Source organism: Camelus dromedarius, chromosome 13, assembly GCF_036321535.1.
Source record: "Camelus dromedarius isolate mCamDro1 chromosome 13, mCamDro1.pat, whole genome shotgun sequence".
In the NCBI taxonomy this organism is placed as follows: Eukaryota; Metazoa; Chordata; class Mammalia; order Artiodactyla; family Camelidae; genus Camelus; species Camelus dromedarius.
In genome coordinates, this window is record NC_087448.1 from 53234912 (window position 1) to 53260038 (window position 25127).

The 25127-nt window shown below is 36.6% G+C and overlaps 1 protein-coding gene across 1 annotated transcript in view; it reads left to right on the forward strand.

The window, feature by feature from the left end:
• The window catches only part of COG3 (component of oligomeric golgi complex 3), a 53675-nt gene that overhangs the window by 25399 nt on the left and 3149 nt on the right, over positions 1-25127 (forward strand). Inside the window, exons 14-22 of the mRNA XM_010980849.3 lie at positions 4900-5008; positions 5689-5813; positions 7997-8086; positions 11240-11360; positions 13808-13896; positions 14006-14140; positions 18661-18736; positions 22392-22519; positions 23320-23418. Of these exons, the coding sequence (XP_010979151.2) occupies positions 4900-5008; positions 5689-5813; positions 7997-8086; positions 11240-11360; positions 13808-13896; positions 14006-14140; positions 18661-18736; positions 22392-22519; positions 23320-23418 (972 nt within the window). The remainder of the gene's footprint in view (positions 1-4899; positions 5009-5688; positions 5814-7996; positions 8087-11239; positions 11361-13807; positions 13897-14005; positions 14141-18660; positions 18737-22391; positions 22520-23319; positions 23419-25127) is intronic.

Here is a 25127-nt window from a genome sequence, read left to right on the forward strand (position 1 = left end):
ATGGCAGGTTGTTCCACTGTTGGTTAAGATAGTGATTGCTAACTCTGTTCATTATGAAAATCTACTCCCTGCTTTGTAATTAATAAGTAATGATGAACGACACTTAGAAATTTTGTGGTTCCCCAACATTATCTCACCCAATGGTAAACATTAATGATCCTTGCCTAAACCAGTTATTATGTTGAGGGTAGCAAGTGGTGATTTTCCCATCTGCCATTTCTTCTTCAGTGATTAATTGGCATTTTGCTGTAAGGAATTAATTTCCCTTTTTAACCCCTCTTTTCCCTGCTCCTGTCTCTTGTAGACTAGCAGATTTTTTTTTTAAGTTATTATAATCCATTGCCGTCATTATTTTTTTTTTTGGTGCTCAAAATATTTGTCTAGTGGAAGCCCCTTTAGATTGCCTTCTTTGTCCTTTTGGCATGTCCCCATAATCTTAGAGTACTTCTTTTTTTTTTTTCTTAATTCTTGAGATATAGTTTACAAACCATACAGTTTATCCATTTAGAGTTTATAACTCATTGGTTTTTAGTACATTCATAGGTATGTGCAACCATCACTGCAGTCAATTTTAGACTATTTTCATCATCTCAGAAGGAAACCCTGTACCCTTTAACTATCCCCCTCTACCCCAGCCCAGGGCAAACACTAATTTCTGTCTCTTACTGATTGCCCTGTTCTGGAAATTTCATATGAATGTAATAATAACAATATGTGGTCTTTTGTGATGTCTTTCACTTCGCGTAGTGTTTTCACCATTCATCCATGCTGTGGCATATATTAGTACTTCATTTCTTTTCATGGCTAGATAATATTCCATTGTATGGACATATCACATTTTGTTTATCCATTTGTCCATTGAGGGACTCTTGGGTTGCTTCCAGCTGTTGGCTATTGTAAACAATACTGCTATAAACATTCATGCACGCACTTTTGTGTGTACCTATGTTTTGTGTGTGTGTGCCTAGAAGTGGAATTGCTGGGCATATAGTAACTGTTTAATCATTTGAGGAACTGCCAGACTGTTAGTGAAAGTGGCTGCACTACTTTACATCCCCATCAGAGGTGTATGAAGGTTCTCATTTCAGCCGACCCTGATTAGTATTTGACTTTTTGATTCTAGGCATCTTAGTGGGTGTAAAGTGATGTCTAATTGTAGTTTTGATTTGCTTGTTGTCCCATCATTCTGTTCAGTTGTCCCAGCATCATTTATTGAAAAGGTTATTCTTTTTCTGTTAGATAATCTTAGCACCCTTGTTGAGAATCAGTTGATCACAGATTAATGGGTTTTCTTCTGAATTCTCAATTCTATTCCATTGATGTTTATGTCTGTTTTTGTGTCAGTACCAGACTGCCTTGATTATTGTTTTGTAAATAAATTTTGAAATCAGAAAGTGTGAGTTCTCGTATTTTGTTCTTCTTTTTCAAGATTGCTTTGTCTGTTCTTGGTTCCTTGAAATTCCATATGAATTTTAGAATCAGCTTATCAGTTTCTATGAAGAAGACATCTAGGATTTGTTAGAGACTGCATTGCATCTGTAGATCAATTTGGACAGCAGTGCTATCTTAACAGTGTTAAATCTGATTCATGAGCTTGGAATATTTTTCAGTTATTTAGATATTCTTTAATTTCTTTCAATAATGTTTTGTAGTTTTCAGAGTATAAATTTTACACTTCTTTTGTCTAATGTATTCCTAATTATTTTATTCTTTTTGATGCTAAATAGTAAATGGAATTGTTTTCTTAATTCCATTTCTGGATTTTGAATCATTGCAAGTGTATAGAAATATATTTGATTTTTCTATGTTGATCTTGTATCCTTCAGCCTTGCAAATTAGCTTATTAGTTCTGATGGTTTTTTTGTCGATTCTGTAGGATTTCTCTCTTTACAAGATCACGTTGTCTGCAAATAGAGATAGTTTTACTCCTTTCTAATCTCGATGCCTTTTATTCCTTTCTCTTGCCTAAATTGCCCTGGCTAGAACCTCTGGTGCAGTGTTGAATAGAAGTTTTTTTGTTTTTTTTTTAATAGATTTTATTTTTTAGAACAGCTTCTGATTTACAGAAAAATTGAGAATTTAGTACAGAGAGTTCCTATATATCTCACACCTAGTTTCTTCTGTTAATTAACATCTTATATTAGTGTAGTACATTTGCCACTGTTAGTGGCCCAGTAATGATACGTTAGTGTTAACTGAAGTCCAGACTTCATTCAGATTTCCTTAGTTTTTATCTGGTGTCTTTTTCTGTTCCAGGATCTTATTCACAATACCATGTTACATTTGTTTTTCGTGTCTTCTTTGGTTTCTCTTGGCTGGGACAGTTTCTCAGACTTCCTTATTTTTGATGATTTTTAATAGTTTTGAGAAGAACTGGTTGAGTATTTTGTAGGATGCCTCTCTCTTGGAATTTGTCTTGTATTTTCCTCACGATTAGATTGACGTTACGTGTTTTGGAAAGGAAAACGGTAGTGGTAAAGTACCATTTTTATCGCATCATATCAAAAGTGCCTACTTTCAACATGAACTTATCAACATTGATATTGACCTTGGTCACCTAATTGAGGTAGTACTATCAGGTTTCTCCATGGAAAAGTTACTTTTTCCTCCCCTTTTCTGTACTGTGTGTAACCCATATGTAAAGAATGGGAGTTATGCTACTTCTTGAGAGCAGAGTATCTACATAAATTATTTTTTCTGCAAGGGAGATTTGCCCTTTTTCCATTTATTTATGTATTTTTTTATTTAATCACTTATTGATATCACTGTGAACTCATGGATGTTTATTTTATACTTTGGGTTATAGTCCTTTGCTACTTTATTTTATTGATCAAATACCTCCAGGCTTGGCCAGTGGGCGCTTTTCCAGTAGATTCCTATGTCCCTTTGTATAATTCCCTCTATATAGATTGGTTTGTTTGTTTTGAGCACTTCCCATTTCCTGGCACTACAGGATGCTCCAGACCTACCTTGTCTGTTTCCTGCGTCAGCCCTAGAATTAGCCGTTTTTTTCAAGGAGTCCTGGCCTCTTTTATTGGAGAATGGTATTAGAAACCAAGATCTGGGTTCTAGGTATGCTCGTTGCTATGGGGTATTGGTGCTTCTGGGTCCTCTCAGCTGACAGAGCAAAGAAATACATGTGTGTATGCTAGCTCATTCCTATTGCTCCACACCCTCACCAGCATTTTAACCTATTTCAGTGCTTAGACTAATAAATACGTAGTAATAGATATGCTTGTTTTAAAGCTAATAGGCTTGAAATACACCACCCTGTTTAATTGATGTCCTTACCTTTTGTTTTAAGAATGTTTTCCTCATCTTTAATCCTTTCTCCTCACTTCTATTTAAATTTATTATTTTTTGGATAGTTGTATTAATTATTTGCCTAATGCTTTAAAAATAATATGTAAAATCACCCTTTAGGGATCAGGTATATGGTAGGAAGGACATGTAGTATTGGGGCTGTTTGTTTATTGTTCAACTTTTATTATTCTGCAGGCTCATGGTAGGAATTCTTTTGGTGTCTGGGTATTGCTAATAATTTCAGAGAGCAGATAGTCTGTTTACAGGAGTTACTTTGACTTTGAAGGCCACAAAGTGGATATGATGAAAACTAGGTCTGTTTCTCGGCCTGATCTAGGCAATTGTGCTCTCTCCTCTTCCTCCGCTCCTTGCCTTGTCTTTGTAAATATCAGTTTTTTATATTCTGGATAGAATACCTGATTTAATATTTCTGTCTGATAGGATGCTAGGTGATCAAGTTTACTGTACACCCCCTCCGCAATTTAATTTAGTGGTACATTTAGTCATCACATGGCCAGTATCTTGAATGCTTTCTTGTGTAGACCTCTTGATTTAACGGTACTGCTTTCAGTAAATACGCTTGCTTTGTTTTTCTTTTAGTGAGAGATGTGAGCTGAATATGACATCTGTATTCCATTTAGGGATTAGCTATACTTTCTGGTTTCTGCACGCAGAATGAAAGGACCAGCCTGATTCATATAGACTTTGTCTCTTATACAGTTCTTGGGCCATTCTTTGGGCAGTAGCTCGGAATCTGTTAGGCCTTCATTTCTGTATATTTCCACCTTCATAACCAACATGAATTAGTGGGACTTTCATTACTAACTTAGTAGTTAGTGACCTGTGTATATTTGATGATATTCTTTGGGCAGTGAAGAAGGGTTAGTTTCAGGCCATAAGATAATTTAAAAAATTTTTTTTCAGTCCATAAGATAATTTTAAAGAATCTATTTAAAAAATGACAAACGGTAGCTGTTCTCATATAAAGAGAAAATTTATAGTTCAGGTTGGCCAGCAACTTGATAAGAGCATTTCTGACATTCAGAATGCATTCAGTCTTAAATCTGAATCTTTGTTTCTTTTCTTTTCTTTCTTTTCCCTACAAGTTTTATTGAGACATAGTTGACCTATAGCACTGTGTACTTTTTTAGGGGTGGGGGGGGTAATTAGGTTTTATTTATTTATTTATTAAATGGAGGTACTGGGGATTGAACCCAGGACCTTGTGCTTGCTAGGCATGCACTCTACCACTGAGCTGTACCCTTCCCTACTGAATCTTTGTTTCTAAATGTAAAGTCGAAAATTAAACTTCTTATCTGAGCCTTGTTATGTTTGACCCTTCAGCAGATACCTTATAATGGTTCCAAAATTAGAGGTTCAGAAAAAGCTATGTATGTGTTTACGAGAATAGAAATACTCTATACCAATTTAACTTTTTCATTTTTATGTGTTGTTTTGGCATAGTTCTCTTGGTTAGTCCATTTATTTATTAAGTAGTATATATATTTTTTACCTTAAAGGAAGATAAAAAAGGATCATGTTGCTAAACACTGCTGAAAACTACACTCTAATGTTACTTCTGATTTCTTTATATAGCAAATTGCACAGAGTTTAAAAGATGAACAGAAGAAGGTACCTTCAGAATCTTCGTTTTCAGATGTTCGGTTAGAAGAAGCAGAATCTCCTAATAATTTAACAAAATCTGGTATGTTATGATGTTTTAACTTCTAACTTTTGCTCTTTCATTTAATAAACTTTTATTGTGGACGTTTCATGTCTCAGGCTTGAAAAACAGCTTGTACATTTGAAGAGCCTACACTTTTAGTAGGGGAGATTGGCAAGCCAAGGCATAATTCAGTGGTGACAGGGTAAAGTATGCACAGGGCACTCTTGACTATGGAAGAAGGGCATCAAAATTATGAAGGGAGATGAACTTTGAGTACAAGAAGGCAGATTCAGTGAGAGGTGTGGCACCTGAAAGCTGTAATGTTTATGAATATGAGAAAGCCAGGTGAAATGAGGTTGTTTAAGATAGAATAGCATGGAGGAAGGCATACAAGAATGGAAGATCATGGTTGCTTTGGGAAAGTCAAGTGGTTTGGTATGTTTGGGCACAGGTTATTTGTACGGAAGAAGCAGGTAAATCAGGCCAGATTGTGATAGGTGTCAGGTAATAATCTCATGGAGTTTGAATGTCTAGCTAATTGTATCATCAGATTTGCAGTTTGTAAATGTGCTGAGTGCCTGGGTCTGGGGCAAAAAATTGACAGAACTGTATGGGATAGCTTGGAATAGGGTGCATGTTACGCACTAAGCAAATTTGTCATGCAAATAAGACAGACCTCCATGTGTGTAAAATGTGTTCTTTTCCATTTGGGTTTTTAGGTTCAACAGAATCTTTCAATGCTAGATCACAGACCACAATTTCCCCAGCAGATCTTCATGGGATGTGGTATCCTACAGTTCGACGAACTCTCGTCTGTCTCTCCAAATTGTACAGATGCATAGATGTACGTGTGTAAAGTCTTGTGTCTTTATTGTAAATCGCTTGCTCTTTCACTTAAAATATTTTTTAAATTTTAATTTTATTTTAAGATCTTGATACAATATAGTTTGGTATTTGATTAGAATCATAGTATTTTTAGATACAGAAATAACTTTAAGATCAACCTAATTTAGAGATTCTGAACCTGAGCATTCTATAGACTCTTAGAATCCTCTAATGGGCTTTGAATAATCTATGAACACTTTGAAGTTGTGGGTAAAATTTTATATGTATGTTTGTATTTGTGTCTTTCTGAGGGAAAGAGCTATAGCTTTTATTGCTTCTCACAGGGTCTATGACTACAGGTACCCTTGAAACTACTAATTAATTCATCTGTCTTAGTTTGTAGATGAAGAAAAAGGTGCAGAAAGGTTAAGTAATATGTCCAATGCCACATGGGTATAATATTCATTTAGTACTAAATATGGCTACCTTAATTCAGTTTTGCACTCAATTTAAATTAGCTTCCTTATTAAGAAGTAGTAGTGAGGTTACACGAGTTTCTACCCATGGACTAATTTTAATTTCCTGAAATTAGCCATACCCTTTTATTTTATTTTATCTTTTAGTCCCAACTATACTGTGCATTGGTTTTAGGTAACAGTTATTTTAAGCATTCCAGTTTAATGTTATGAATATCAATCCCTGAATGGTCAGATTTGTCTATGTTTATTTATTGTCAGTGGTTTGCTGCTAAACCAAAATAGTTTATAAAATTCAGTGATTTTAATTCACTTTTAAAAAATTAATTTGATTGTTACAGCTGAAACAGCATATAAAGAGAGAAGTGATTAAATGCAATAGTCATGTAATTAATTGTCCAGATGCCACTATTTCTTAGGAATTAGGTTGGGATTCAGAAACTTCCTACAGTGGAGCAGGATCCCAAGGGAAGTATGCAGGGGCCGTATTCCACGTAGAACCCATTGTCATCACAGACCCTGGTGAATTCTCTTAGGTGCTTAACAGGGATTTTAGCCAAACAGGGTAGGCCTAAGGACATCACTCTACCTGTTTTTATTTTATGCCCTAGACCTGCCTATTCCATTTTCACCTAGCTTACATCCAACTCTTATCCCACTCTGTCTTACCAAAGGTAAGGAAAGACAAATCCAATGAAAATCCTATTACGGCTGAGCAGGAGAAAGAGAGGGCCTCAGTCTGAGCGGCCCACGTTTGGTCTTCCTAAGGCAATAGTCAGTGACCTAGTAAGAGGCAGCTCTGATCTCTTCTTACTATACAGTGACCTCATGGAAAACAAAAGAGAAGAAACAGTACAGAAAGAGAATAATATCAAGTAGGAGACTAGGGCTTAGGACTGTGGCCTAATAGTAAATATTTTGCTCACACCCATCCATATCAGTTCCATTTTGGGTGGAATGGAGGCAGAAAGGAATTCTGCAGGGGAACTGACAGGAGTCCCTGCCTAGACCAATAGGCTGCACCTCTAGGAAGATATAGAAATGGCAGAGTTAAATGAGGAGTCATACTTCACATACTATTTTGTAACATGATTTTGCTTTTACTTAGTTATATTTTGTAAGAACTTCATCGTGCCTGTTTAGCATTCTTTGATTTCATGCAGTGTTCTGTAATTTAGATTACTAGTATTTTTCTTGTTAGCACCCCCATCATTGAACATTTAAGTTATTTACAGTTTTCTGATGCTTTAAATATACTGTGATGAAGAGCCATGTGCATGAGTCTTAGAATACAATACTGATTAATTACTTGGGATACATTCTTAGAAGTGAATTTGCTGAGGCTTTGTTTTAAAGTTGGTTTTGTATATTTAAAAAACGGCCTATAATGTGAGATTGTGCCAAAGTGAGCGCTCCGTGAAGTCAGAACTGCGTCTCCTGTGCACTGTACTTCCAGCATCTAACACAGAGCCTGGCATGAAACAGGTTCTCAGGAAATACTGTTGAAGAGTTCACATGAGTGTTTAGAAGGATGCAAATTAGGAAACTACGTGCTGGCCTAGAAAGGTTACATGGGAATAAGAAACTCAGGAGTAATATTGCCAGTAATAAATTAATTCATCAGATGAGGGCAAGCAAGCATTGTTCACTGTACTTGTAGCCTACAATTTCCTTTTTTCTATTTTGTGAAGTGCCACAAGGTGATGTTTCTCTTTTATTTCACCAGAGGGCAGTGTTCCAAGGATTGTCACAGGAAGCCTTGTCTGCCTGCATTCAGTCGTTACTTGGAGCTTCAGAGTCTATCAGCAAAAACAAGGTTTGATGAAGTGTTAGGTGAAGTCTTGTCACCTACAGTAATATTGTGGACTTGATCATTAATTTATAGGCACAGAAATTTAAAGCTATTCGGGCAGTAGGATTTGTTTATGTAATATGATTTAATTTTGAGGTCCTTTGAGAGAAGCTAGTATTTCATTTTAGTGCTAAATAAAGACTATGTTGTATAAGAGAGTGCCAGCTTTGCTGAAGTACCAAAAATGATACTTAGGTTATGAAATCTGTAGGGTAAAGGTTTCTTGTTATAGCCTTAGCAGCTGGGGAGGTAGTGAACCACTGTTCCCTTGGAATACCAAAATGTTGTTTTCAAGGAGACGTAGCAATTTATAATCATCCCTACAATGACGTTTTAAATAGTCGAATAGCCTCACTTGGAGGCAGTCAGCCAGTCAGTTTGGAAGACAGGCAGTTGTGGCCTGTGGATTGTGTGATTAGAAGTAGTGGCCATGATTTTGGGACTTAAAAGTTTTTAATCAAGAAGGGATCTGGGCCTAAAAGTTGCTGGCCCTTGTTCTTCCATGACCGCTGAGGTTTTCTTCCTCAAGAAGTACAGCATGATTCAGACTGTTGCTCTGCTTAACTCTCGGCTTAAAAATACCTGTTGCCTATAGGAAGGAAGCATTGGGGTCTGTTTCCAGCCAGAATTCCATAGCTACTGGGAGTTTTCAAACCTTGTGAACCTTTCTGGACTTCCATATTTACAAAGTTGGTTTCTAATTTCTAGGCTTTAGATAAACTGAAAAACGAAACAAAACAAAAACCTCATAAAAGAATTTAGCTGAGATCCTCTTGCTAGAAAGGCTCTACCTTTGTCTGTGACCACTGTATTCTCTCATTTGTGGAATCGAGAGTTGAAATGAAATTTTGATATGGGGGCTAGAAGAGGATGGAAGGCTAAGATACAGACAGGCAGATTGAACTTTAAAGAGTATTTCCAAGTCTGAGCTTTCACATTTTTTTATGAGAGGTGAATTTAGGAAACATGTGCCTAATATATTACCCAGTCATTAAATTTTTTAAAAATGAAACGATAAAATTTAACTAAAATATGTTAAGGCAAAAAAAAAAAAAAAAGAAAAAAGAGGGATACAAATCACTACACTGTGACTTTATGTAGTGAACATACGCATTAAAAAAAAGTAATGGGGAAAGCTTTTACATGACTATGGGTGATTTTTCTTTCTTTTCCTTACACTTTCCTATATTTTCCAGATTTTCTACAGTGAGCGTGTATTTCTTAGATTATTAGTGGGAAAAAATGACCTAATTAAGAGAAAAATTTCATATATTTATGTCCTTTTGTACCACTGTCCTCTTTTTAAAGGGAGGAGTGAAAAGCCTTTTGATTAGTCTTTTGTCCTCATTGCCTATAAGGCCACTCTTTTTTTACCTAATTGTTTCCTACATATTATAAGAGGTTTAAGTATGTATGAAGAAGCCCTCAATTTGTTAAGAATTAGCAAATTTATTTTCATGGCTGAGCTCGTGTGCTTTTTGACTTTCAGACTTTTTAAACAGTGATCAGTGAAAATGGTTTAATGTCTTAGAATTTCTTAAGGCAAGAAATTGTTCTTACATACTTAAGTTGAGCACCTAGTGTATCAGTCAACTAGCATGATACTATCTGCTGGATTACAACAGCTTCAGTAAAGTAAATTAAATCTGTCTTATACTATTTTACCCCATTGGAGTTGTTCTTTTAAAAATAGAGCAAGCACTCAAAATGTGTAGCATTTCTGCTTATCTAATGCTCTGTGTTCCAGAGTGCCAAGTGAGTTTCCATCATATAAGTCATACTTACGTACATTGATTGTGTGTATATTTAGAGGGAGGAAGAGAGACCAGAAGGGAATCATCTTAATAACCTCGTTAAAGTTTATACAGGCACACCTCATTTTATATGCTTCACTTTATTGCGCTCTGTACATACTGCTTTTTTTTTTTTTTTTTTTTTAAATAACAAATTGAAGGTTGTGGCAACCCTGCACGGAACAAGTCTATTGGCGCCATTTTTCCAAAAGCATTTGTTCACTTAGTGTCTCTGTGTCACATTTTGGTAATTCTCTTAATATTTCAAACTTTTTCATTATTACTATATTTGGTATGGTGATCGCTGATCAGATCTTTGATGTTACTATTGCAAAAAGATTATTACACTTAATAGACTGCAGAATGGTGTAAATGTAACTTGTGTGCACTGGGAAACCAAAAGATTCCTGTGAATTGCTATGTTGCAGTAATCATTTGATTGCAGTGGTCTGAAACTGAACCCAAAATATCTCTGAGGTATGCCTGTATTGTTTACAAGGACAGCTTTATTTTTTTCCTAATGCAGTATAATTTCATTGAAAATATTTTCCAAGTAAGATTCTGTCTTGATTAGCACAGCAAACACAGCTTTGCTCTCTTAATATACAGTCTCTTTTCTGAAATGAGAGCTATGATTATTCACAGTTTCGGGACTGGGTCAGAGCTTTGAGAACTAAGCTTGAGTCACAGGACTCTTGTGGATGCGTCCTGAGAGGACAGAGGGAAATGCAGTGACTCCCAGAGGCTCTGGGTAGTCAGTGCTCTGTTACTGGCTGGAAAATCCAAAATAGTAACCCCAAATCATTTTACATTTGTTGACTCCTTTTGTACTTTTGTATAAATACGAATGTTTCTGATATTCTGGATATTGAAACTACTTTGACCAAAGAGTGAAAGCCAAGTTACTGAGAGAAACCAGAAAGCCGTGGGAGGGCAGAACCGTGCTCGCACTTGGAGCTTTTACTTCCTGCTCTCTGCTGGCGTTGGGCCACAGCATCTCTTCTGTCCCTGCACCAACTTAGGATAGATTTGACTTCTCCTTCTAAATATGTTGCTTTGCAACCGTTTGATTTACTTCCTTGGATTTACTAAGTAGAGCATGTGATAGAGTTAGTAAGGATCTGAAGCAAGATTTTTCCAGGTAATTCTAACATGGAAATATGGGGAGAGTTCCTTGCATAGCAAGAGAGTATTGGTACTGTATAGTTAGGTTAAGGGCCATTGACCCAGATAGATAAATGTTGATTGATAATGTGTATGTTTTATGTGCTCCTATTTTTATTTAATCTGTGATAATACCCATTTTTCTTATCTTATAATTTAGACTCCGATTGATGGACAACTTTTCTTAATAAAGCACCTTTTGATTCTTCGTGAACAAATTGCTCCATTTCACACTGAATTCACCATTAAGGAAATTTCCCTGGACCTCAAGAAAACTAGAGGTACTTTAATGTCCTGACTGACACAGTTGGGTGTGTTTGACCTGTCCAAATGTGTCAGCACAGGTTATAGGTTTATTTTATGTTCATCTGCAATTTTTTTTTGCATGCTGTGCTTGCTAAGCATGTTTCTTGTTCATACTAAGCTGGGCAACATCCTTATTACATCTAACTTGCTGTATTTCTTTATGAAGGGAACTGTATCTGAGCATTTCAACTTGTAACACAGTATTACCTCTTTTAGACTCTGCCATCTATTACCATAACCAGTTAAAAAATAAAAAATCAGTATAATAACTACTCAGAGTGTCAGCTAACTGGAGTGATTCTAAACACTGAGTTGAGTTTGTCAGTTTGTAGAAACTCAGGAAGCCAGCTATGTAAAACAGGAAGAGTACTAATCTAAGAGTCTGAAAGAGTCAGGGTCTATTCCTGGCCCATCATTTCCTGGCTCTTATGATCTTAGATACATGTTTTAGCTTTCCTACCCCCGGTCAGATGAGCAGAATCAACTTGTCATGATGCTTTCACCAGATTATCAAGATCATTAAGAATGAAAATGAACAAGAATATATATTATTAACGTGCTTAAATAAGCTTAAATTGTATTATTAAATCAGCTGGTGGTTAAGTAATCCTGTAGACAGGATCTTTGAGTGGGTAACAGGCATTGAATCGTCTTGAGAAGGATGCTTCATCCATCCTAATGATTTGTTTCTGACTGAAGTAAGTTTCTGAATCTGACTTCTAAAAGATCAAAGTAGTCATTTTCTAAGATGTTGATCTTAAGCAGTTAAGGATACACCATAACTGTCCGTCTCCCTTCATTACTTAGAAATGTATCTTAACTTTAATTTTTCTTAACCATTCCCAAGAGAATTAAGCTCTCACGCCTTAAACCATCCATTTAAAATGAATGAATTTCTCTCTTATGAATTGGGGGAATTAAGAAAATTCATAGTCACTCAGGTTATTTTCTGTATTCTGTGGTTTAGAGGAACTCCAAAAGTGGGATTTCCAAGGGGGCTGGATTGTTACTTTCCTAATGACTGTGCTTACAAAATAGTAGGCTCGATTTAACTCACCTGAGAGCCAGAGTGGTCTCATCATGAGTCATATTAAAACAGCTTATTCTTTTTCTCTTTCTAACACGCTTTCCTTTTCACTGCAGAGAATACCTTTTGGTTCTGGTGGAATTTGGATAGTAAGCCTGTATGCTATTCACATGCTTTGTAATCTTTTTTTTCTTTTTTTCTTTTTTACAGCAGCCAGATTTCCTGGCCTTTGCCTTTATAGAATGTGTCATGTTTTTAGAGCTTATTCTTATCAGAGGCTTCCATCGCCCAGCCATTCTCGTTGGTTTCCCGCTTTCCTTTCAGTGTTCAGTGGGATGGTGCTCTGCCTTGAAGAATGCCAGGCACTGTCGTCCGTCCTTTATTTAAGTGATGGAATAAAGCACGGCTGATCTATTTTCTTTCATGTTTTTTCTAATTCATAATTTGTTGCTGCTTCATTCTACTACAGAGCCCCTGAGGAGTGAGAAAATGAAATACTCTAAACTTTCGGCAAATTTTGGTTGGAAGTATTGTTTTCCCTAAAACATTATGAAGCTTATGTAACCCTACCATTCAGTCACCTACAGTTTTTCATGCGTCTTGTAGAAAAGACAACAGAAACAAAGAGCCATTTACTAAAGCTTTACTCTGAATACCCTGAATCTAATAGAGAGTTTTTTTCCAGCAAGATCAGGGTCAAGCCAGTAAGTACGACATGGTGTGTACTTGTAAAACCAAGGTTGGAAGCATTTCATGCTTTGCTTTCTCCAGCCTGGCAAGGCAAAGCAAAGAAATGGTCTTTTCTATCCCTTAATAATATTTGCTATCTTTACTTTTAAGCCTCTAACCTCTCATGACTAATGTTATATCTTATTGCATTTGAACATCAATGAGACCTGTTAGTACTTTGCATAGATTCTAGTTAGTCTGGAGGTTAAGGGGTAAATATGTCCTTTTGGTGTTTTCTTTCTGGCTGACACATTAGTTTACTTACTCTGCTTCAAATGTGAGTAAATTTCTGTGCCAGCTGGATCTTAAACAAAAGCAGCTGGGTAAGTATATGAATTACTTTTTTTAAACCTATTTGTCATCATGAAAGTAAAGCAATGAAATTTTAAGGTATTGATTACCATTTATCCTTTTTCCTTTTTTTCTGAATGAACAGTTGAGATTAATAGTCATTTTGCATTTCTGACTACTAGCAAATAATCATGTGTGAGTTCTGTAGCCATCACTGGCACTAACCTCACCCACTCATGGAGGTGAGCTGGTGAAAATAAAAGCGCTCTTGCTTCACGCTGTAGAGAACTAGCGTATGTTCACACACTGAAATAGTAACTCAGCTTTTCTGTTGAAACTGTACATGTTCACTGGATGAGTAATTTTGTTTCACAGATGCAGCATTTAAAATCCTGAATCCTATGACTGTTCCAAGATTTTTTAGGCTGAATAGCAACAATGCCTTGATAGAGTTCTTGTTGGAGGTGAGACGGAGTCTGTTTCCTTGGTGGTGGGAGATAAACGACATTCTTTACATGTCTGGTAATTTCTAGGCACATAAAAACAGGAGGAAATTGTTATCTTCTTTTTAAGGGTACTCCTGAGATCAGAGAACATTATCTTGATTCTAAGAAAGATGTAGATCGTCATCTGAAATCAGCCTGTGAGCAGTTTATTCAGCAGCAGACCACGCTGTTTATAGAGCAGCTGGAGGAATTCATGACAAAGGTATAGACCCTGGTGATGTCTGGTAAAGTGATTTTGAATTCTTCTCTAGATTTCATTTTGAATTACGCTTTTGTGAAAACTCTGGCAGAAGGAGATAGGAAAACACACATCTTAATGATTCTGTCTAAGAAATCACCTTGTTTCCGATTATGGAAGCTTTCTGGTTTGGACTTTTAGATATGCTTGCAGAGTTTTTCAGTTTTAAAGAGAAAGTGTGCAGATGTTGCAAAGCTAGTTACAGCAGACCTCCAGTTAGCTCTGCTCTCTTTATCCACATAGTAGGTATCTGCATGTGGTCTGGGACTCCAACTTTCCCTGGATCAGGACCTGCATGGTGGTAATCATAGTCCTATCTGTTAGGGTTTCTCCTGTTACTTAAATGGGTGATTTATTTTTCCTCTTAGTTTTACGTACTATCCCATCCTTTCATTTTGTATAGATAATTGAGAATTGAAGATTTTACATCATGGCATTGTTAATCACCAGATACATGGATTTATAATAGTCTGTCTTTCTGTCTCCTATCTAAAAGCCATCAACTGTCAAATACCAGCAATGAAAAAATCAGATCATGGTGGTTTTGACTTTCCTGTTTCAACATAACCATTTAAAAAAAATAAGTGGTGTTACTAAGGATTACCTCATAAGGATGTTTAGAAAGTCTTGAAATAAACTTTCATTTATTAAGCCTCTACTGTCTGTCCAGATTTGTGTTAAAGGACATTAAAAAAGAATAAGAATTTGACAGTCTTTCTTCTCAGATTTACTTATCTAAGTCTTAGCTGGGGAGACAAAGTGTACCATATCCATGGAATGACAAGAGGCAGCAAAGGAAATTGTCCATCAGTAACTTGTTGCTAGGTCCTGTCATACAGACAGATGATAGATACTAGCTTTTAAAAATTATAAATGATACCCCCAAAAAAGTAAATATAGAAATGTTAGAACAAACTGTTCCTTTGTTTATCATTGGGGTACATTACTTGTTTACTGGATTTTAGTCCATTCATGAGGTATTTGGAATATGTGTATGTGTGTTTTTTCCCTACTACATAAATTTAAAAGGAGGGTGGTGGAAATATTTTCTACTAGGTTTTGATTTTCTTAAAAAGGGTACAAATATTGATAGTTTATAAGTTACAAATAAGTCATTATAGTTTTTACTGAAATTATCCTCATGGAAAACCAGTGTGTAGATTGTAGTATGTATTTTTGGGAGGGCATCCACATTAGTACTGGTGGGAAATATCTTAGATGAATTTTCTCCAATAACAGCAGCAGAACAAATCTTCTGATAGAAGCAAGTTGGTTATAAAGGAATCTAGGATTAAAGGGGTTTTCTAGAAAAGCACAGTTCTTCTAGAAGCCAAGAGAATGAAAATTCACTGATGCAGTTGTCCAAATTGACCTTAGCATAAGCTTGGTAAATTTGGTATGACTCTGTAATTGTGTATTTGGAAGACTCTGAACAAACGTTTTTCTCCAAACGTTTTTCACTTTTCACCTGGTCAATATTACTAGTATTCTGCACAGCAGAAACAGAATAAATGATTTTAAAAGTTTAAAATGATTTTCTTTAAAGGTAATTCTGCAAGTGCAGAATCGTATACCCCTTTTATTATAGTTGGCATTTTAAGGCAGCCGGTTCTTGTACCTTGATAAATGATTGCAGGAAAACCAGCATCCATAGGTGCTGGAAGGAAACAGTTTTTACCTTCCATTTGGGTGTGTGCTTGTAGGTCTTAGTACTTACTCTTTGGGTGTAAGCCTTACCAACAAAATGTCCTCAGCTTGTTTCTAAGTTTGGACTGATTTTTAAAGTATACATGGTTTGCATAATAAAACGAAGTGTCAGAGTGTGTAGAGGACACTCTTAGGTTGTCGGAAGACTTGTGTTTGAGCCCTAAGACTCCAGATGTGATTCTGGTGCCCTTTCACTTGTTGTGAATCGCCTTCTTTGATTCACGTAGCTCCTTCCTCGGGCTTTCTCTGTTGAGATACTTTGTTTTCATTAGTTCTCATGACACTCCTGTTACCTGGAGTAAGTAGAACATCTTCATTTCACAGACTAAAGCTAAAGTTAGAAGCTCAAGTTTTGCAGAGTGACCCATTATACACGAGGTAAACATTTCTACCACAGCTTAATCTGCCTGGTGTAAATACCCTTCCTGATTTTTTGGCACAGTTAATGAAATTTCTTGAGAACAATATAAGAAGAACTATTGCCTTATTTTCTGCTCCTTGAAAAATAACCTTTTCTCTCAGTATTTGAACAGCCCTAGGGAGTGTAATACTGTTCTCTAAGTGTTAGGAGCAGAGGTTCATATTAAAACATTTCAGTCAGATATTTATAAAGCTGTTGTTTTTTTTATTGTTTTAGAATTTCATCATACAATATTGCTTGAAACAATCTCACAAGTAGGGCTTGGAATAGTCACGGGTGTAGTTGAAGGAGCATAGCATTTTGAGCCACGAAAGCTGAGCTCTGGACCGCCTTCCGCACCTCCTGCCTGGAATGGTAGGCAGTCTCTTAGTTTCTCCAAGCCTCGGTTTTCTAAGCTCTGCAGTGGAGATAGCCATCACACCCTTCCTCCCCACTTAAGGTTATCATGAGGACCAAAAGACAATCTCATATGTAAGTGCAACAGAAATGTTATTTTATAGTAAAATATAAGTTTGAAGTGAAGATTTTGCATTAGCAAAAAGTCTAAATGAAAACATTTTAAAGGAAGTATGATTTCAAGTTTATAGCTAAGCTCAAAGTGTTTCCCCAGGTGGGACAAGTTTATGCAGACTTGTATTTAGCAATATCACTTCCTCTCAAGCAATTTGCTAAAGTATTGCAAGTTTATTTTTAATGTTCCCTCTGAAGTTACTAATTTCCTCAGCAACACTATAAATTTAATTTTTTTTTCTTGAGACATAGTTTGTGTAATAGAATTTGACCTATAAATTTAATTTCTGTTCTCAAGGAGTTATAACCTAATGGGAAATCAAGATAGAAAATTATGTAGACATTAAGATGTGTACAGCAGTGTCATTATAGACAATGATCTGTCTTTATCCTGTAGGGTTTTTTTTTTAAAAAGGTGGGGCTAAACCTTTCGAAGAAAATGCTCCTTGAGGCTTAACTTAAAGATAAGGAAATTATCTAGATAGTAAATTGAGATGAACATACAAGTCTGTATTTGCTTTTGATATAAAAATACCATATACAGTATATGTTACTATGAAATTGGTTAAATTCTGGAGCAATCAGTGGACTAACAGGCAGCCATTACTATTAAAACATAACTGCTGGATACAGAAAAATGGCCAGGATTTAGATTTAGAAAAAAGTTTTCAGGGCACTGTGTTCCTATTTTTGTAAATGTAGACACATTAGTGTGTTTATATATTTACACTGGGAAATATATGGGATAGTACATACTAAACATGATTTTTTTTTTAGCATTATCTGTAATTGTATGTTTGACTCACTTTTAAAAGCTGCATCTCACAATAAAAAATAGACAAAGAGAGGAACTGAGTGACAGTAGAAAAGGGCTGATTTTATACACATGGCAACATGAGCAAAAGTCTAGGGTGGTCCAGGAATATGAACTTGGTAGAAACAGAGAGAGGGCTGAAGAGGGCTGAGTTAACATTATATCCTGTCTGTGCCCATCCTCTGCCTAAATATTAGTGTGGCCTTCTTTATGAGAAATCTAAAGAGTTGGTGCTCAAGTTTTCCTAATGAGACTATCTAGTGAGGCCAAGGTCATGGCCTGGACTTTTGGCACCTAGCAATCTTTTTTTTTTTTAATGTTTTATATTGTTTCTGTCCTTCACTCTCCCTGGCTACACCTTAGCCCCACTGTAATTTGCCATATTAAGAACATTCTTGTCCAAGAAACAAAATGTACTTTCTTGATTTTACTTCCCTGTACTGATGCTGAGGGATGAAGAGAAAGGTGAATAGAGGGTGGGCATCTGGTTCTGTACCTGTAGCACTGGTTGGGCAAATGTGCACTTTGATGCTATCTGAAAGTCTGTTGTTTTTTTTTCCCTTAAATAACATTCTCTCTGCTTATAATGAAGAAAAGAACCCTCTAGGCATATAAAGGAGATTTTGTCCTGCTGCTGTGACATTTTTATAATACTATACAGTAATAATTTAATGTTAACCTCAACGTCTACTTAGAGGGCTGTTTTGTGTTGATGTTTCTCTGTCTTCGTTCTTGTCTTCCTACACTGAAATGTTTCAGGCAGAATGCCTTGGGATATTGGTATGCTTTGTTTTGTTTTGTTTTGTTTTTTGTTTGTTTGTTTTGCAAAACAACATCTGCCTTGAAATCACAAAAGAAGTTTTGCTGAAATATTTTATTAGTTGTAAAGGACTGAGAGATATGATGGATTTCTTTCAGGGCTGCACATTTGATTATCATTATGTTTTCACAGGTTTAAATGGTGTATCCTATGAGAGCAGTACTAGTTTAATTTGTCATCAGTGAAATGAAACTTTTTATTTCCTCTGCTAGGTTTCCGCATTAAAAACAATGGCCAGTCAGGGAGGACCCAAGTATACTCTCTCTCAGCAGCCTTGGGCACAACCAGGTATCCACATTTTACTATTTGGGATTTTTTTCTTTAGGATGCCAGTTAATTTGCATTTATATAGTCCTGCTTTAATAGCTTAGCGTTGGTTTCCTACCCCTGCTGTGGTTTAGGTTAATGCATGATTCAGTTTGGAGCTGACAGGTCTTAATTTGTCAACACTACCTGCGTTTCAACAAGCATTCCAAGGAAGAAGAAATAAAAACTACATATGTGTGGGGTGTGTGTGTGTATACATACATATATACATACACACACACATAGGGTTAAAAATAAAATGTGGCTTAGGTGGAAACACTTTCAAGTCTGCTGGTTTCTGTATACCTGCTTTTCATCGTCTGAGAACTGTGGTGAAAACTGTGTTTGATAGTCTGAAATTATAGGGGATGCTACTGTTTTCAAATATTATATGAAGAAATATTGGACACATTACATTTTATGCAAGTTACATCCTCTTTAATGTTTTAGAGTGTTTGGAAAAAATTATATAAAAAATGTGATATCAGAAAAATTATGATATCAGTTGGCAGTTGGCAGGTAATATCATCATGTAATTGGCAGAAAGGCTTGAGATGTTTCCAGTCCTAACTCTTTCCTAAATGTAAATTTTTTTGTGCTAGGTTCTTTTTTTTTTTTTCTTTCCTTTGGCATTAGACATTAGACACTGAAAATCACGACTAGTTTTGTGGGTTATTTTTGGTACATTTTGTGACATTTTAAGTTGCCATTAAGCCAGAATAAATCATTTTGTTAGTATTTCTGGCCATTCCCTGGCCCATATTGTGACAGAGATTTTTTGAAACTGGGAAGGCAAGATGGCAAAAGAATTAGTGTTTTAATTATGGTTAAGTTGTGTCCAAGTTGGTAGGGAAGCTTTTTGCTCATAGAGAGATCCAAAGAATGATTCTGGCTTAGTCATAGAAAATTGTCTACAGGCACCTAAACTGGAATTAGGTTTTTAACTTGACTGATTTTCCATAGTGGAAGAATATATGTCTGCCAGGTATTTATTTCTTTTGGGAAAAAGAATTGGGGCCATTCTAAAATTTTCAGTTATTATTATTGATGCCTCAGGTTAATTTGAAGATTAAGTAGAGCAAAGAAATTGTAAGAATAGCTATGTGTCTCTTAGGAAGACAGATAAATGTGGAGAATTACCACTTGTATTTGAATGGAAGGGAGAATTTTACGCAAAAGTTTGTCATGTGAACTTTGATGATGTCAGTATAGGTTTGCATTGATTTGCTTCTTTGTAAATAAAATCTGTGACATGCTTAATAGGCCTTCTGTTTACTGTGGTGGAGACAGTAAATGTTACACTATCTTTATTAGTTTAAGCCTTTGTACATGTATGAGATTGAAATCTCCACCATTTTACTAAAGGACAGACAGTACTGGACGTATATTAGAAATTCTAACCACAGCCTGGTGGTGACCACTTATTCTGACCCCTCAGGGTCAGGAGCAGGCTTGTTGGTCCGTAACTCAGCATTGATTCGAGAAGGAATTCTGATCATCTTTGGATTAATTGGGCTTTTGGCTCAAGGTTTCAGCCACTTATAGAGCTTGGACAGAACTGATTTTATTTCAAGTGTTCGTGTAAATGAAACTCTTGGGTGCAATAAATCTTTCTTAAAATAGGTAGAAACCACCGAATTGGCATAGGCGTAGTTAGCACAGCTAAGCCCAGGGGCTTGATGCATAATTAATGTATTTTCTTTCCCCTTTGGAAAGATCCTCTTTCACTCAAAACAGGGGCTGTCATCTTCTCAAGTGGAACCCTAGTAGAACTCCCGCTGGTGGGTGTGTTGTGCTCTTAAGCATTGCTAGAGTTGTTGTTAGAAAGTAGGAGTAGATGAAAGCAGGCTGACACAAGGCCTGGATGAAGTAGGGCTTGCTGTTTGTCATGTAACCCATTTCATTTCTTTCTAAGCAAGGAGATCCTGGTGATTGTAGCAGTGACACTTCAGTTCACCTCGTTGTTGTATCTTCTGTCCCGTTGAGCCATTTAGCCACAGGGAGCTATGGAGTTGCTTTTTCTTGATCTGTAATATGAGAAGCCCACACTTAAATGTCAAAAGTTTTTGGGCCTTTGGGGTGGGAGCACCGGGAACAATCTAGGAACTTGTCTTGGGCCCCTGGAAAAGCAGGGTTACTGGTTCATGCAGACTTGATTACATTCAGGGCCATTTCATGATAAACTCACAGGAGATGGAGTTATAAGTTAGAACGCCAGTTTAATTTACTCTGAGAAGTGTACCTTTTAAGAATTAGGATATTTTACTAGCAGTCTCCACACGTAACTTTTAAACATGAAGGGCTCTGAAGACTGACCTACTGATCCCTGAAGTGTCAGTGATGATAGGACCACAGCCTGTGGAATTCATTGTCTCAAAAGGAGTTTTCTTTCGTTTATGAAAAGGAAGCAATTCTTAGATTGTTTCTTTCTTCTTGAGAGCATCTGCACCTTCTTACCCTGCTCTACCACAACCCTCCTCAATTAAAACGAATGTTTTTTTAACATGATATTAAATTTGAACTGTAGAAAAGTATAAAATGAGGAGTAATTCTATTCTCCACCTCAGAACTAACTAGTCGTCTCAAAGGTAACCACTATTAATGGTTGCTTTCCCCAAATTATTTATGGATGTACTAGCATATATGGACTTGAGGCATGTTATACAAATACAATTATACTATATCCCTTGCTTTTTTTTTTTTTAATTCCACATCTAGGAGCCCTTTCTGTGCCAGAATATTCAGCTCTACCGAGCAGTAGAAGTGTTAAGTGAAAGAGTACATGTATTTTCAGTTTTGCTAGACATTGCCTAATATCCCTTCAAAGAGGTTGAACCAGTTTATACTCCCATCAACAGTGGATGAGGGTACCTGTTCCCTACACCCCTGCCAAATAAGGATATTCACAGTCTTAGTAATTTTTACCAATCTGAAATATCTCAGTTGTTTTAATATGCATTTCTTTAATTATGAGTGAGTTTGAGCATCTTTGAAATTATCAGTCTTTTCCTTTATAGCTTTCTAGGTAATTCCTTCTTTTAAATACTTCATACAGATTACTGCTCTTCTTTTCCATTTGCACGTCTTTTCAGATGCACACCTGGGCTACTAATTATTTCAATTCCAATTTTCTGGAATTCTATTCCCTTTCTGATAATACAGTATAAGAATGTACAAATGGATTTTTAGTTCCCATTAAGTATGTGTGGGTATTTTCTGAATGATCTCATAAGACAGCATCTCTTACTGTGAGTTGGTTCTGCAAATGAATAAGCTCATTCATTATAAAGTAATTCTTACCAGTGTCTCACTGCAAATGACTTTTTATTTTACCTTACCTCTTTCTCCAGATTCCAAAGGTACCGTATTACAGCCCCTGAGTGTCCTGAGCCATGCTAGGGGAATTCTTTTGTTGCCCTATCCCTTAGGATTAGAATTTTGTATACAGTAGAAATTTAATAAATGTTTATAGGGCTTATGATTAAACTTGATAAATAAACAAGTGAAAGAAATTCTTTGTGGAAATAAAGAGTGTTTTATTTTGCTATTTTCTTCTCCTTTTATTCCCCTCTGAATTAAAATGGAAATGTTTCTTCTCTTTTTCTTTGTGACACTAACGAGGTTAATTTCTTTCCAGCAAAGGTTGGTGACCTTGTGGCAAGTGCCTACAAGACAATAAAAGCAAAGCTGCCCCTGACATTGAGAAGTATGTCATTGTACCTATCCAACAAAGATACTGAGTTCATCCTTTTTAAACCTGTTAGGGTGAGTATTGTGATAATCTGCGTGAGGGTTGTGCAGTCTCTTCACGTGTTCTTGCCTTGTCTGCCATCTTTCTCTTCCTGTAAACATTTTGAAATGTTGGTGTGCTCTTCTAGTGCAGTTGATTAAAAATCACCGTGATTCTTGAAAGACTTACAAAGCTTACATCCATCTGATTGTATCTTTTTTTTCCCCTACCCTCACTTTATCTTAATTTCCTTTTCCTTAATTTCCATTACCTTTGGCACAAAGGTAATTTCTACCTACAAGTAGAAATTAATAATAAATAAATAAGTAATCAGACTTTCACATTAGATGTGGCCCAACACTTGAGAGAACAGCATTTCAAGAATTATGCCCCATTTTACTGGTGAGCAGTGGAAATAAATGGCTAGCAGTGGCCACCGAGGAATTAAATGTCAACGCCAATTTAGTGCTCATAGCTTCCAGTGCTGTGTTGAGCTCACACGGTGTTGGTTGATTTTTAAAGTACATTTTATGTGTCTGGAACTTTATTATCTTTTGTGTAAGGAATTGCTGCTGAAGACTCGTATTATTCTCTGTTGGGGACAGAGCTTGCTAGAGTTTAGTTTTTTTAGGAAGTACTATCTGATAAGTCTTAGGTTGTGCTAGCCTGTGAAATATTTAGTGTAAATTACAAGTGTTTGGTAACTCCACGGAAGATACATTTCCTCTACTTGTTTTGGCAAATAGTAAGATTTAACATTATTAGTGCTTCGTGTCTGAGGCGACTGCATATGTTTTCTGTGACTCGTGTAACATGATTGCCTCTTCTTTCTAAGAATAACATTCAGCAGATTTTCCAGAAGTTCCATGTTTTGTTAAAGGAAGAGTTCAGCCCTGAAGATATCCAGATCATTGCTTGTCCTTCTATGGAACAGGTAATCCATAGTCTGAAGATTCTGTTACTTTTATAACCTCTTAGTTATTGTACTTGAATAGATCATGTCTCTGAGTAACCATGTTTTTGGATGTAATTTTAAAAATTGTACATCGTTTTATTTTGAAGAGCAAGAGTTCAAGCTTTGAATTGCTCTCCCAAGTATTTGTTGATGTCTTTAGAATTTTTAATTGCTTTTTAATGCTTTCTGACATTGAAGGTTGCTGGGTTTAAGATGAATAAGCCATTTGTGAAAGATTCAAATAGTGATCCTTAGATTGCTGAATAATTTGTTTGCAACGTGCATGGTAGTGGAACATGTTTCAAATGAAAAAAAAAAAAAAATGGAAGTTATTTGAGGGATTCAGATAGATCCCAGAGAGCAGTGTTTTTGTTTTCTCTCTTCTTAAATTAAAAGAAACTAAATAGAGAGCTCGGTCTGTGTTTACTGTTACTCATTTATTCAGTTCAGTCGGCAAGTGTTTTATTGAGTAGGAGTAGGCTGGTGCCGTGGAGGGTGTTTTATTTCCGGTTTTAAGTTTGGTTTAGTGCTGGAGGTTAGCGTGTGGTCAGGGTGGTGAGAGCTAGTGGAGTGGGTGCAGCCTGCGGAGAGGGAACCCGGAGGCAGGGACTGTGGTGAGTCTTCGGAGGAGTTTTACTACATGGGGAGAGGGGAAGTGGGGTGGTAGCTGGAGGAGAAATAGGGTCATTTTTAAATTGAGATACAATTCATATGCCATAAAATTCCCCCTTTTAAAGTGGACAATTCAGTGGTTTTTAGTACATTCACCGCATTGTTCAGCCATCACCACTGTCTAATTCCAGAACATTTTCATCCCCCAAAAGAAATCCCTACCTGTTATTAGCAGATTCCACACACGCGCACACGTGCGCGCATACCTGCCTTCTGCTCATCTGCTGTGGCCTCTGGATTTGCCTGTCCTGGGCAGTTCATCAGGTGCGATTGTACTGTACATGGCCTTCATGACTGGCTTCTTTCTATCAGCATAATGTTTTCAAGGCTTATCTGTGTTGCAGTGTGTATCAGGGCTTCATTCTCCCTCTTGGCTGTGCGTGTGTCTTTGGATGGCTCTGGGGGTCATATTTTAAAAAGATAAACTGTCTCTGTAGTTCTAGGGATGTACGGTCAAGATCCTTTTTTCTAAGTCATTTGCAGTGATTATATTCTATGTAATTATGCCATTAACTTGATACATAGTTGGGTTTGTTTTCAGTAGTTAGAGATTTTCCTCTCTTGTTTTGATTTAATTTTGTTTTTAATTATATAAGATATTCACATGGTTCCCGAGTCAGAATTATGGAACAAGGTGAATTTGAAGGAGTCTTGCTTCCTTTTCTAGTCCCTCCAGCCTTCCCCTCTCTCCTCCTTAGATAGTTACTTGTATTTGTTATTGGATTACCCTTCCTTTTTTTTTTTTTTTAAGTTGAGGGAATGCATGTTTGTGTATTCATGGGGAAGATCTAAATTGAGGGGAAAATTGCTGCTGGGAAAATGTTCCTGAGAAGAGAAGTGGGGGTGGGATCTCAGGGGCAATTGGAGGGTGGGGCCTTTGCTGGATGCCTGCGGGGTTCAGCGTGGGAAGAGGGGAGAAGGCAAGGTATGTGGGCGCACATGCAGGGAGCTGATGGGTGTGGTGGGAGCTCCCGGGCGCTCTTATTTGAACCAGGAAGCATGGTTATTACTGAGAG